The 12,746-nt window shown below is 32.6% G+C and overlaps 1 protein-coding gene and 1 pseudogene across 5 annotated transcripts; one reads left to right on the forward strand and one right to left on the reverse strand.

Annotated features, from left to right (window-relative positions):
* Positions 1 to 3,839, reverse strand: LOC7453632 (transcription factor bHLH121). 5 transcript variants are annotated; one of them, XM_024598885.2, is made up of 6 exons: positions 3,657 to 3,839; positions 3,410 to 3,522; positions 2,828 to 2,955; positions 2,266 to 2,745; positions 1,964 to 2,147; positions 1 to 1,358 (listed from the first exon to the last, which is right to left on the reverse strand). In XM_024598885.2, exons 1-5 carry the CDS (start codon positions 3,746 to 3,748, stop codon positions 1,980 to 1,982), a joined length of 981 nt encoding a protein of 326 aa, XP_024454653.1. In that variant the 5' UTR covers positions 3,749 to 3,839; the 3' UTR covers positions 1 to 1,358; positions 1,964 to 1,979. The 5 variants fall into 5 exon arrangements, 4 of the variants coding, with proteins under 4 accessions (XP_024454653.1, XP_052308098.1, XP_024454652.1 ...); XR_008058989.1 differs by lacking the exon at positions 1 to 1,358 and adding an exon at positions 1,534 to 1,580 and having other exon boundaries at positions 1,664 to 2,147; XM_052452138.1 differs by lacking the exon at positions 1 to 1,358 and adding an exon at positions 1,534 to 1,800.
* A 4,363-nt stretch (positions 3,840 to 8,202) lies between these two features.
* Positions 8,203 to 9,269, forward strand: LOC127905262 (L10-interacting MYB domain-containing protein-like; annotated as a pseudogene).
* The last annotated feature ends 3,477 nt before the right edge of the window (positions 9,270 to 12,746 follow it).

Genomic DNA, 12,746 nt, shown 5'->3' on the forward strand with positions numbered 1-12,746 from the left:
TTAATGTTAAGGGGAATCTTCGATAGCATGGTTGCAGGGTTAGAGGAATTGGGAACATGACATACTTCCCCTGGAACATGAAAGATTAAACCATAATTCCTCGTCATTCAGGGTAGAAAGTGAGTGCTGTGAGCTAGGCTAAGATATCATGGTGTCTAAAATCTCAGGTAGCAGCAGGGAGGAGCAGTGGAGTCCAAGAAGGTTCTGCCGCATACAGGAAGAGTCGTGCTAGCAGAAAAAAGGGAAAGCGACCCCATCCTTGTTGAAGTTTCAGCAGAAATCCAAGAAAAACAGTTGCGACGGTTGAGACAATGAGATCCTATTTGCCTCCTGTTTTTGTCTTTGCTTCAAGCAATTCCTCGACAAAAAAGTCCAAACCGACAAAGCAGTATCTTAAAACAAACACCGGTTTCAACTCTCAAGATGGAAGATACTAGACCAGGCTTCATTTCCACCGTACCCTCGGTGTAAGTATTCTCTGTTGCGCATCATCGGCAAAAAGATCTAACCGGGTCGGTGTGTATCCTTATCCAACATTAAAGTTAATTAAGATAAGTAGATAGATATTAGACAATAATACACAACCACTACCTGGTACACACGGTGCTCCTGCTAGCATTTGGAAAGTGACAATGGTGGAACCGGAATGGTTTTTAGCAAGGATTAGATTTATACAGTGGAGGCTTGAGGCATATCAACAATCATTCTAACTTGAAGGCTAGCTGGGATTCAGATTTTGGTTCAAGTAGGAGACCTCCCTCTCTCGAAAGGCTAGCTGGGATTCCAAGCTTCGAATCTTAGAATTAATTATACTGACAACAAATCTCCTCCTCGGGAATGGTAGTAATACTCAAGTTTAACCACAGACAGACACATCTGTATCAGCGACATCGAGTGAGGATACAGTAAAGTCCATTTCAGCACTCGATGATGGTGACTGGGGTCCTCAGGCTCTCTGCACGAGGTATCCTAACTTGAAGCCTACTGGATATTTTTCTTTTAAGAATTAGCCCGTAGTTGCCCCATTGTCAGGGTAACACAGTCTTTTTATTCATAAAGTCTCTTGTCAGACCTTGAGACCAGATAGCAGGCTAGCAGCATTCCTGGTACTGTGCTTTATCCTCACCCATTATTAAACTGTCATCACAATTCTCCCTAACCCAGACAGCCCTTTCTCCCATTGCTCTTTTGTCTTTTTATAAACACCAGCGCATCGGTGATCAAGTAAGCTAGGAACATTAGCTCCGAGCCTGAGAAACTAGTCACCGCGCACTCCATTGGTTTCCAAGCCAAAAGGCATGCATATGTCCAAGTAAGAATATCACAGCCACGTTAGAGACACTGTCAAAGTTGCAAAACTGCAGTACAAAATTTATACCAGATGTAAGCGGAGGCAGTAACAAAATATCTTTGCAAGAATGATATCCAAACTCCCCTAATTTATGTTGTTCATCCTAGTGGACTTCATTAAAAAAATCTTAACTATTTACTACCGATATGCATACACTTTGGATGTAATCACTAGACGGAATATTGTCCTCACTAAATATCCACACGCCACTTCTTCATTAAATAATTTCCTGTGACAGTCATTTACATACAGATAAGGATTAACCGCTATGCAAACTTGTCTTTCCTACAATCAATGAGCTGTCTCACTTACATTAGGTTTTAACCGCACTTAAGGATTGTTCTTGTCCTTAAAAACAAAACAAAATGGCAAAGATGATCCCAAGCACCATCCCTGGAAGCTTCACACAGGGAGAACTCCCCCAGGTGTGCTCATATTAATGGAAGCATCTGGCCTTAAATAAAAAATAATTCAGTTCAGAGACAAATTACATACTGAAGGGATTAGAAACTAGTCTGGGGTATTGAAATGAGATAAATTGAAGCAAGCAAATTGCTTGTAATGAATCACAAATGCTAAATGAATGGTGAATATACAGAAGTTGGAAACAACCTGACTCTCCTTGTGCTCATTCTAACTTGTCTAAATCATCGTGCTTTGTGCTGTCAACAACACTGTTGGATGAGCTATCCTGTACACTGTGAGAGGAAGAACACCTACTTGAAGAACTCCTTTCTGTAACACTGCTTTCCTTCCTCTGGGATTTTTTGGACTTTCTTTGTCCTGAAGATAAATCCTGCAAAAATTATTAAATCAGTTTGTTAATACAATTATTAATAATGAAGACTAAAACATTTCCAATTCCTTGTTTCTCTCATAAATCGTAACCAATCTGAAAGGTGACTGCAATTTACCTGATCTGCTGTAGATCCTGGAGTCTTCAATTCAAGGTCCGTGGTAACATCATTAGAACCTTCGCTTTTCTCAATCTTGCACTCCCCTGAAGGTTTATTCTTCAGATCTTGTTCGCCTGAAACATGGGATCGACTGGCAGGCTGTGAAAGAGAAGAAACATGCTGGGCGGACTGCTGATCAACCAAGGTATTAGGGGCCATACATGGAACAAAAGTTGAACATGGGTTATGAATGACTGCAGGATTCTGATTTCCAAAAAAGGGATATGGCTGTATGGATGAATGCAATGGAATTGCCCCTGGAGGCATTGGCACTGGCATGGGAAAGGGATATGAAGGTGGGGCCATCATAAATGAGTGATCCATAGCAGGCCATGGGTATGGAGCCCTGAGCCGTTGCTGACACTGAATATTAAGATTCTCAATATCCGATTTAAGAGATGCCTTCTCTTCTCTGAGATCATTTTTCTCTTGGGTCAACTGTTTGAGAAACATTTCAAGATTAAGCACACTGTGCCAATCATCATCATTATTAAAAAAAATAGATGTATTAAAAGATCACCTCAAGAGATTCTTCACTCAGTGTAGCATACTCAGCCTTGAGTTTGTCAACTTGAGATGTCAAATCCTTCAGCAGCTGAATTGTGTCAGCTAGAATGGTCGCTTTGTCATTTTTAGGTCTATCAGGATCTGTATATCAAAATGACCACATGGAGATCAAAACTGCATGGCCATGTAAACATAGACTAAAATCTTAGAAAACAATATGCCCCAAACAGCCATTCTGATCATAATCAGCTGATTCTCCAATATCATAAACCAATTAAGGAACATTTTATCCACAACCTGAAAGAACGTTTAAGTGATCTATTATACCAAATTTTACATTCCTTGGAGAATGTAAATGGGCAAGGTAAGCACCTAAGTCAGGTCCAACCCCCCGGTCCTCATAGAACAACCATACAATACATTCAGCAACTAGAACGCAGGTCATAAAAGCAAAGAATTCAGAACCTGTAGCTATCAGTAACTTTCTTCCAAAACATTACAAGAAAATGGGTCTGACTCTAATCAGCAGAGATCAGCATCGCATAATTCAAACCCATTAAAAAAAATGATAGCTACAGAAGCACCGAGTATTTACCTAGGGTATTCCCCAATTCAACAAAATGCTCATTCAATCTATCCCTCCTCAATTTTTCTCGGTCCGCCTTTTGAATTTTCCTAGCAGATACACTATCTTTAATCTCTGCCTCGCTACAAAAACAAAAATGCAGTAAAATAAACACTAATGCACATCTTTCGATTCAGCAAAAATCCACAAAAAAAAAAACTAATCAGTGAGCTTCAACCTTTGTTAATTGGAATAGATAAAGGTATGGAGAGAGTACCTGGATTTGGGATTGGGGTTGGGGCGAGTGGGTGGCACGTGCCTCGGGACAGGAGGAGGAGGCGGAGGATTGAAGTCAGTGAATGGATCCATTGGTGGATTCCGTGAGGGCGCCAAACAATTAACAGCTTATCCGCTGTTCCAATGTACGGTCGTTTTTGTTTCTCTTCGTGGATTGGTTCGTGCCGTACCCGAGTAACCGAGTTAACTGTTTTTTTTTTTTTTTTATCGCTGTTCTCTTTTATTTTTGCAATTTTGCAAATTCCTGTATCCAACACTAGATTATTGATAAAAGGTATTGTCTTACATAGAAGCTTTTTTATTTTAAAATATATTTAATTAATACTTTTTATTTATTTTTCAATGTTTTTAAAATGCATATGATAAATTTTATAAAAAAAAATTAAATTAATTAATTAATTCATTTAAATATAATTTGATCTAGCTAGCAGGCATGCTCCATTAAAGAAGGTTCAAGTGGAAAATAATAACTTAATCTAAAATTATTTTATTTGTCCCATTAAAGATTGTCTTGCTATTTTTTAAATTTTTTTAATGTATTGATATATTTTAAAAATAAAAAAAAATTAATATATTTTCAAACAAAAAAATATATTAAAAAATAATTTTTATCGTTATCTTAAACACTTTAAAATCATAAAATCATAAATTTATTTATTTTTAAACAGTGTTGAGACATCTTGATCAAAACCGGGCATCATATTTACATGGTCGTTAACTTCAGGGCCCGTGGGATTAGTCGAGGTGCGCGCAAACTGACCCGGACACCCACGTTAAACTAAAAAAAAAAAAAAACCGGGCATCACATTGCCAGTTAAATTTTTACTAGTGGCCTAAATATGACAAATATGAAATCAAATTTACATAATCATTTGCGAGACATTGCAACCACAGAGTTTGCTGATGGTTTTTTCCAAGGAAAAATTTAAATTTTCTATGCAAGTAGAGATTTACTAAAGCTATGCCACCCATAGCCCTTCGAAAGCTTTTGTATTTTTTATTCATTAACAAACCAGGCCATGTTGAAAAATGTGGGTGAATTATTCTATGAGTAGTCTTTAGAAAAGTAGTTCTTTACAGCGTAAAAATCATTTATTTTTTAGAATGTCTGGTGCGTCAATAAATTAAAAAATATTGGGAAACAAGGAGAGAAAATATATAGTTTTCAGTGAAAATAAAGGTATGTTGTGCTTTTAAAATATTTATTCCATGTAATTTAATATCTCTGCTAGATAAGTTATCCACGTGTTACTGCGAGTTATATTTTCTAAGCATGCAACCAAGAATTGGTAACATTAAAAGATATGTGATTTGTCTTTCAAGCAACATATAAGTAACATGCGAAAAACTTGTTTAAACTGTCTTGAATTTTATATAAGAATCAAATTGTAAAATGTAAAGCGACATTAGTCTACCATAAACAATGTTTGAGCAACTCAAAAGAAAATGTGGTATGAATAAAAAAAGTATGGAAACCCAACTTTTGAGTGAGAAATGAAGTTTTAACAATTGTTAGCAAATAAAGAGTAACAAATGCATGTCAACTCCTTGTTACTGCAAGGATCTTAATAACTTAGTTAAGTGTTTGCAAAACCATTTTATATGTTTGGATCCAGTGTATTAAATAAGTATGGTGTATACTTTAAACACTCGTCTTAGAAAATAAATTTCTCCCCGAGAGAAAGCAACCTAAGAGTACCTAAAACCCTTGAAATTTCCTGGGCAAGCATTGGCCAAATAGTTTCTTCCACCAGATTCTATATATATATATACAAAAACACTCTTAGATATAAATTAAAAAACTTACGCACACATCTAATTAAACAACCCAGTAACCATTGTGTAAAATAATGAAAAAAAATTCATCAACAAAAAAAAAATTGAGAAAATCAAGCAAAAAATAAAGATTAAGATATCGCAACAAGGGTAATTTACTCGGTCATGTTTAACAAATTCCTCTATCAAAATAAAATTATATTAGAAAAAAACATAAAATTTATAATAACAAAAAAACAGGGCCCATCATTTTTATACCCAAAAATCCCATTTTCAACCAATTTTTTATTTAAAACACCTTAGAGACCTTGTTAAACCAACTATGACTACCAAGAAGCTAAAAAGAAAAACCCCAAAAACCCAAAATCCACCCGTATGTTGTTTTAGGTGTTTTCAAGATTAAAAAAAAAAACACTTAAACATAACCCCCTTATCATATGGAACCTTTTTGACATAAAAATCAACCGTTTTTGTGGCTGGAATCTTCCCAAACAACCATTCTCTCTCTTTAGGTCGAAATCCAACAACACCCTCTCTCTCCTCCTAACAGAAAATAACTAGAAAAAAAAAGGAAAATAATGTTAGATACCAAAATGTATTGTCTTGAAATTCAAGGGACCGATCATCTTGTACCTAAAAAATATGAGGGATTAAAATAAATGTTTTAGCCCACCCCCTCATGTTACCCAACTTTTCATTTTAGTATCTTAGCTTTCAATTCAATTATTCCCTCTAAAAACAAAATACAATTGGGGGCTAATTTGGGCTCCAAATGGTCAAATTGTGTAAAATAAAAGTTCGAGGATCAAAGTGAAAATTTTCAAAAAATACATTGTTCCAATCCACGGTGAATTGTGAGAGAATGCATAGTAATCTCAAAGGTCGATGCCTTATATATATATATATATATTCATTTCTTCATGGATTTCTAATCACATTCTCTCACAATCCATAATTAATTGTTTTTATTTAAAATTAAATTTTTATGTTTTTAAATTGCTTAATATGTTAATATTAAAAATAAATGTTTTTTTCAAGAAATTTAAATATATTTATAAATAAAAAATATTTAATAAACAATTACCGTGAAAACACCTTCTAAGGTTTTGATAAAAACAAACACTTATAATCCGTGATAGTTAGAATGATGTTGTGTTTTCCTTATTCAATTTTCGAAACAAGATATTGTAAAGTGTTATATTATATTTGTGGGACCATGCTACGAGATGGGCTAAAATATTTATTTTTATCAGTGAAAAAAAAGTATTTTGGCCTGTGTTGTAGTATGACCCCACAAATCTAGTATAATATTAGACAATATCAGGTAAAAAAAGTGTCAAGCCGATGCGATCGAGTGTTAAAAAAGTAAAAAAAAATAATTATTTGGAGGAGCAAAAAAACTATTGGTATAATTAATTAGATAATAATAAAATAGATTAAAATAGTAAATGCACTAGCTCAAACAAAAAAGAACCATGGTAACTTGAGAAAAAATAGATTAAACAAATAAAAAAGGTGAAAAAAACCAGCTGACACATCTCTTACTAAGGCTTAGCAAGCAACACGTAGTCTGATTTGCACTGTGATAGTTGGAAAATCAGAGATTAAATTGTTTTTACCCAAAAAACCTCATTTTTCAACTTATTTTGACCCAAAACACTTATAAAACACCGTAAGAACCAATGGGTTAGTTTGCTTAATTAACCGGTCTGCTCGTATAATTTTGTTAAGTTAATTTTCGTTCCTTACTTCCAAACCTAGATTTGTTTATTTCTTTTTATGAATCACTGGTTTTTTTTTCCTGTTATGAGATTATTGCTCATTGTTTTTAAATCCCTATCTTATGCATGTATGTATCTTGAGTTATTGATGTTTTGACTAATGAGATGTTAAACTAATTGAGGCCGAATGAATAGTACCGGTTGCACTATCAACCAATAATAGTTTTCTAGTCACCATAAACAATGTCTTGTAGTTTTTTACTGATAAATGCTAACAAATAAACAAACATAAATTAAACTAATAATTTCCTCTGCTAATTATAAAATTCCCTAATAATTAATGAAATATAACTAATTACAATTATTATGGATGATACTCGATATTTACGATCTAAACACTTCAGATTATTGGGTTAACATGAAATTTATATTACTTTAAAATGACATTCAATTAGATAATGGTGGAAATTAGTGTGCACTCTCATGAATGACAATTTATTTATCTTTGTTTTGGGTTTCTTGAGGACAACACTTTCTAGGTTTGAGTTGTTTGTGTGTAGTTGTAAATGTTGTTTCCCCTATGAAGAAATAGTAAAGCAATCATAGAGTACTTATTTAACAAATGTAATTGCATGTTATTTTTTGTAATGGAATACATCAGCTTCAACTGTAAAATCTCGGAGAATTTCATTACATCATTGTCTACAGTTATGTTATTTGATAATTGCTACAAATGTCATCAACCTTTTACTTTTTAGACTGTGGATGGTAAAGCTGATCTAGTTTCTTATTTCACCCCATGTCAGCATTCGATCTTTTGTTTATGTAGTTAATTGCCTATTAAGTATTAACTATAAATGGTAAAGCTGATATAGTTTCTTATTTCATCCCTTGTCAACATTCAATCTTTTATTAGTTTCTTTAGTCAACCTTTTGTTGTAAATGTAATTGCCTGTTATTTTGGCTTTTTATTTTAGCCCTTGTCAGCATTCAATCTTTTATTTTTATTGCATTGTCAACCATTAAGCAATGAATGAGTCTGACACATATGACAAAGCTTCTTGGACCAAAGCAATGTTGCACATGTTTTGTGACATTTGCATTAAAGCTATTAAGAGAAGCATGAGACCAAACACTTATTTCAATAAAGCTGGTTGGAAATTTGTCATACAGACATTCAAAAAGCAAACAAGACTTTCATTAACAAAAGCTCAGCTTAAAAACAAATGGTATTAGATTAAAAAAGGACTGGAGGGTATGGAAAAAATTAATAACTGAAACTAAAATTGGTTGGAGTACTGAACTTGGGACCATCTCGGCAATTGATGAATGGTGGAAAGAAAAAATTCAGGTTAGTTTTCATTATTAATAGCCTCACAAAATTATTTGTCTTGTTGTACTATTTATTAATCTGCTAGCATTGCTAACTACATCCATCTTTCATTACACAGGAAATGAAAGGAGCAAAGAAGTTCAGGCATGTCGGCATAGAGCCCTCGTTGTGTGCCAAGTATGACATCATGTTTAGTAATATAGTGGCCACGAGACAATATTTTTGGACTCCCTCACAAGAACTGTTATCAGATAAAGATAATAAGGCTATTGGAATGAGAAATACAACCAATGAGAAAACTAATATAGAAGAAGGAAGTGGCGACTCTGAAGAGGATGCAATCCCTGATTTTATACATAATGTTAGCACTATGGTTGGTGGAAGTAATGTCACAAATAGTAGCAGCAACCACATTAGTGCAAAGAGAAAGGGTGCACGAAATACTACACCTTAATGTCTGAAAAAGAAGAGGGGAATTGGAATGAGAGCACAATTTTTCGATTGTCTGGATCAACTTGTTAAGCTTGTCTCCATAGCCAGAGAGAGCACAACAATTTTTAGAGATAAAAAAGGGTGTAACATTGAAGAGGTAATGGAAGAACTGCATTCTATTGATGGAGTTAACTTTGATAATACATTGCATACATTTGCCATTGAATTTTTTTGTGCGAGAAGTAAGAGATAGATGTGGGCTGCAATGGGTTTTATTGATAGAAAAATATCATGGTTGAACATAATGTTTGAACAACAAAGAAAACCTTAGATGGACAAGGTCAGGTGTTAACTTATTAACCTATTTATGTCATTTGATTTATGTTGAATACTATAATCCAGTAACATTTTCAATTGTTTGAAATCTTTTTCATTGTTTTTTTAGACTTCATGTGCTGCAATTATTGTTGGAAATATGTGAAGTTGCCTATGAATTTGTGTATTTTAGTTACCGAGTAGTTGGAATACCATTACCATGTATTTTTTCACATTATGTATCACTGAAAATTGTTGGGTTGGAATTTCATGAGTACTGAACTTGGGACTTTAAATATTTGGTTACTTGTTAGAAAATTTTGGTTTCATACATGGAAACCAAAATTTCAGTTAGTATTATTGCAATTTGAATATTTAGATACTTAACTTTGAATGTTAGGTTTAGGTTATAAAATCAAAATTTTCAATTGGTGTGAGACTTTGAATGTTTGTTACTTGCTTTTGAATGATAGGTTTTATATGAAAACTGAAATTTCAGTTTGTATTATTACACTTTGAATGTTTGGATACTTAACTTTGAATGTTAGGTTTAGGTTATTGAAATCAAAATTTTCAATTGGTGTTTCACTTTATATGTTTGGTTACATGATTTTGAAAGTTAAGTTTCATACATGAAAATCAAAATTTCTTGAAATTTGAATGTAATAAACTGAAATTTCAGTTGGTGTTTCAACTGTTTTAGAATGTTAGGTAAATTCTTATTATTGATATATAAATAGCAGTAAGTATGTTAATGCAATATCATTTTCATATCGTATCCTTCTAAAGAAAAAACTGAAAGTTATAGTTGTGAAAAACAGGTGTGTTGGTTTCTCATTGTTGGTATTTCTCATCGCTGGTTTTTATAATATGTAAGTTTCATTTGATTTAATATGATTGTAGCATAATACTTTCAATATGATGAACTTTATTATAAGCAAATTGCATTCTTAGCTTCGTAAACGTCTTTTCATTTTCATAATTGGGAGTACAATGTTTTCTATTTGTAAGGAATAAGTTAATAACAAGTTTATAAAAACGAGATTTCCTATTAGTATATAAAAATTGTTTCAATTTGAATATCTTTAAGATAATTCAAATGCACGTTTCATATAATATCTTTGATTTATATAACAATTACTTTGATTTTATATTCACATTAAACACAAAAAATATATGTCATAATAGATATAGATTCGCAATGGTTTGAAGCACTTTTTGAAAGGGGTTATGATGATGTAATGAATAACCTAGCCGATTACGTTAATTATGGTCATTATGCTGATAACGATGGAGATTCTAGTGGTAATCACAATTCTGATAGTGATGACAACGACAATGATGATTCAAATGAATAAGGTGATTTATTTTGAAAAGGGAAGTTTGATCGTCATAAATTGGTTCTATGCACAGCAGGTGCCCTCGCATTATATTATAATACTTATATATACAAGGAACTCTGTATGATCGCATTATATTATAATACTTGTATATACAAGAAACCTTGTGTGGATTCGTAGAACATTGGAATGCGATGATTGAATGAAATATTACATGGACATTGGATACGATGTGTAAACATGTTTAGGATGAATGCAACGACATTTCAAAGTCTTTGCTTTCAACTTGAAAACCAATATGGGTTAAAAACATCCAGAAGAACGTGTGTTTTTGAAAAAGTTGGAATGTTTCTTTATACAATAGCATTTGGTGCTTCCAACATGGAAGTTTATAAGAGATTTCAACATTCAAGAGAAACTATTAGTATGTTATTTTATGAAGTTCTTAAATCAGTTTGTTCACTCGGTACAGATTCAATACAACCTATAGATCCTGAGTTTGTAAACACACCGCGTGAAATTGTGAACAATCCAAGGTATATGCCCCATTTCAAGGTAATGAAATTATTAGTATTTACTGATGATGCTTTGAATTAAATAAATTTGTAAAATTTATTTTTTAGTCAGCTAACATTGATGATTATTATTGGTTTCTCTTACATTAGAATTGTGTAGGAGTTATCAATGGTAGACATGTGTGTGTGTTTCTCCATAAAATCAAATTCTATTTAACGGAAAAGAAGGTGTGTCAACCCAAAATGTTATGGTTGCATGTAACTTTGACATGCGATTCATATTTGTTTGGGCGGGCTGGGAAAGTAGTGCATACGATACATAATTTTTTCTAGAAGCAGTTGACAATCCACATATAAAAGTCCTTAAGCCACCAGAAGGTAGTAATATGCGTGTATCTATATGTTAATGTTAATTTTCTTTTCGTAATTTTCATTTTTATCTCATTATATGTTTTTACATGAAAATACTATTTGGTTGATTTGGGATATCCTAATAAATATGGATTTTTAGGTCTATATAGAGGTCAGAGATATCATTTGCAAGAATTTTAGAGGCAAAGACAACCACAAACTCGTGAAGAAATTTTCAACTATGTCCACTCTTCATTACATTGTATGATAGAACGTATATTTGGAGTTTGGAAAAAAATATGTTGAATCTTACAAAATATGTCATCATTTAATTACAAGGTGTAAGTTCAAATTGTTGTCGCATCCATGACAATTCATAATTACATTAGAAGAACTTCACTACAAGATGTGATATTTATAGAGTTTGATCGTCATCTCGATTTTATTCCTGATGATTTTTTAACTGATGTGGCTCCACATTCACAAGTCCAAAGAAACCATAGGCCTTCACGTATGGATTAAATATGTGATGAGATTGTAGCAGATTTAATGACACAATTATAAAATATTGTTCTAATATATTTAGGTCTCTTTATAATATTTTATTAGTTGTAAAATTAATTTTTATGTAATTGAGAATTAAGATTATGAATCAAGTCCTTTTATGTAATTATACCATAATACCAACTTAATCACAATTTTTAATCAAACACTTTTAACATGTTTTTCATGAATATAAAGTTAAACTTCACTTGAAACTAAAAATATATTTCAACCTCACCGACCACAATAAAAAGTATTTTTTAAAAAATTATTTGTATTACACCCGGCTATCACAATAACAAATGCCCTCTAGAATTTTATATGATGTTCATTAATCTTATGAAAACTAATCATACTTTTATTAAAAACTAATTAATCTTATTAAAAACTAATCATAAAATTCACATGATCCATACTTTTATTGAGTATAGATTAATACATTAGTTTATATATAAATTTAGCATAAAATATTGTTTGAGATATTTAATAATTTTTCTTACAAAACTTCTGGCAAATGGATCAATGACTGAACAATTATTTTTTTCCGAGAAAAATAATAAAATCATCGACTAATCCATGCGCCTTAGGCCGAAAGGCCTCCAAAAACAATAAAAACCATAGGTTCTTTGACTCATACACAAGTCGTCCGATCCAACGGCTACTGGTACCCCTGAATAACTCTTTAATTAAACCTCCACCTACCGGATCACTCAAACCTTCCTATAAAATCTCCAATCCCTTGGC

The sequence above is a fragment of the Populus trichocarpa genome, chromosome 4, assembly GCF_000002775.5.
Source record: "Populus trichocarpa isolate Nisqually-1 chromosome 4, P.trichocarpa_v4.1, whole genome shotgun sequence".
NCBI lineage: Eukaryota > Viridiplantae > Streptophyta > Magnoliopsida > Malpighiales > Salicaceae > Populus > Populus trichocarpa.

Excerpts from the sequence above, each read along its gene's own strand:
- LOC7453632 (XM_024598885.2), bottom strand. The coding sequence starts at position 3,748 with ATGGATCCATTCACTGACTTCAATCCTCCGCCTCCTCCTCCTGTCCCG. Across the intron at positions 2,956-3,409 it reads TGAATTGGGGAATACCCTAG|ATCCTGATAGACCTAAAAAT; the intron begins GTAAATACTCGG and ends TTTGATATACAG. Across the intron at positions 2,746-2,827 it reads TGAGTGAAGAATCTCTTGAG|TTGACCCAAGAGAAAAATGA; the intron begins GTGATCTTTTAA and ends TTTCTCAAACAG.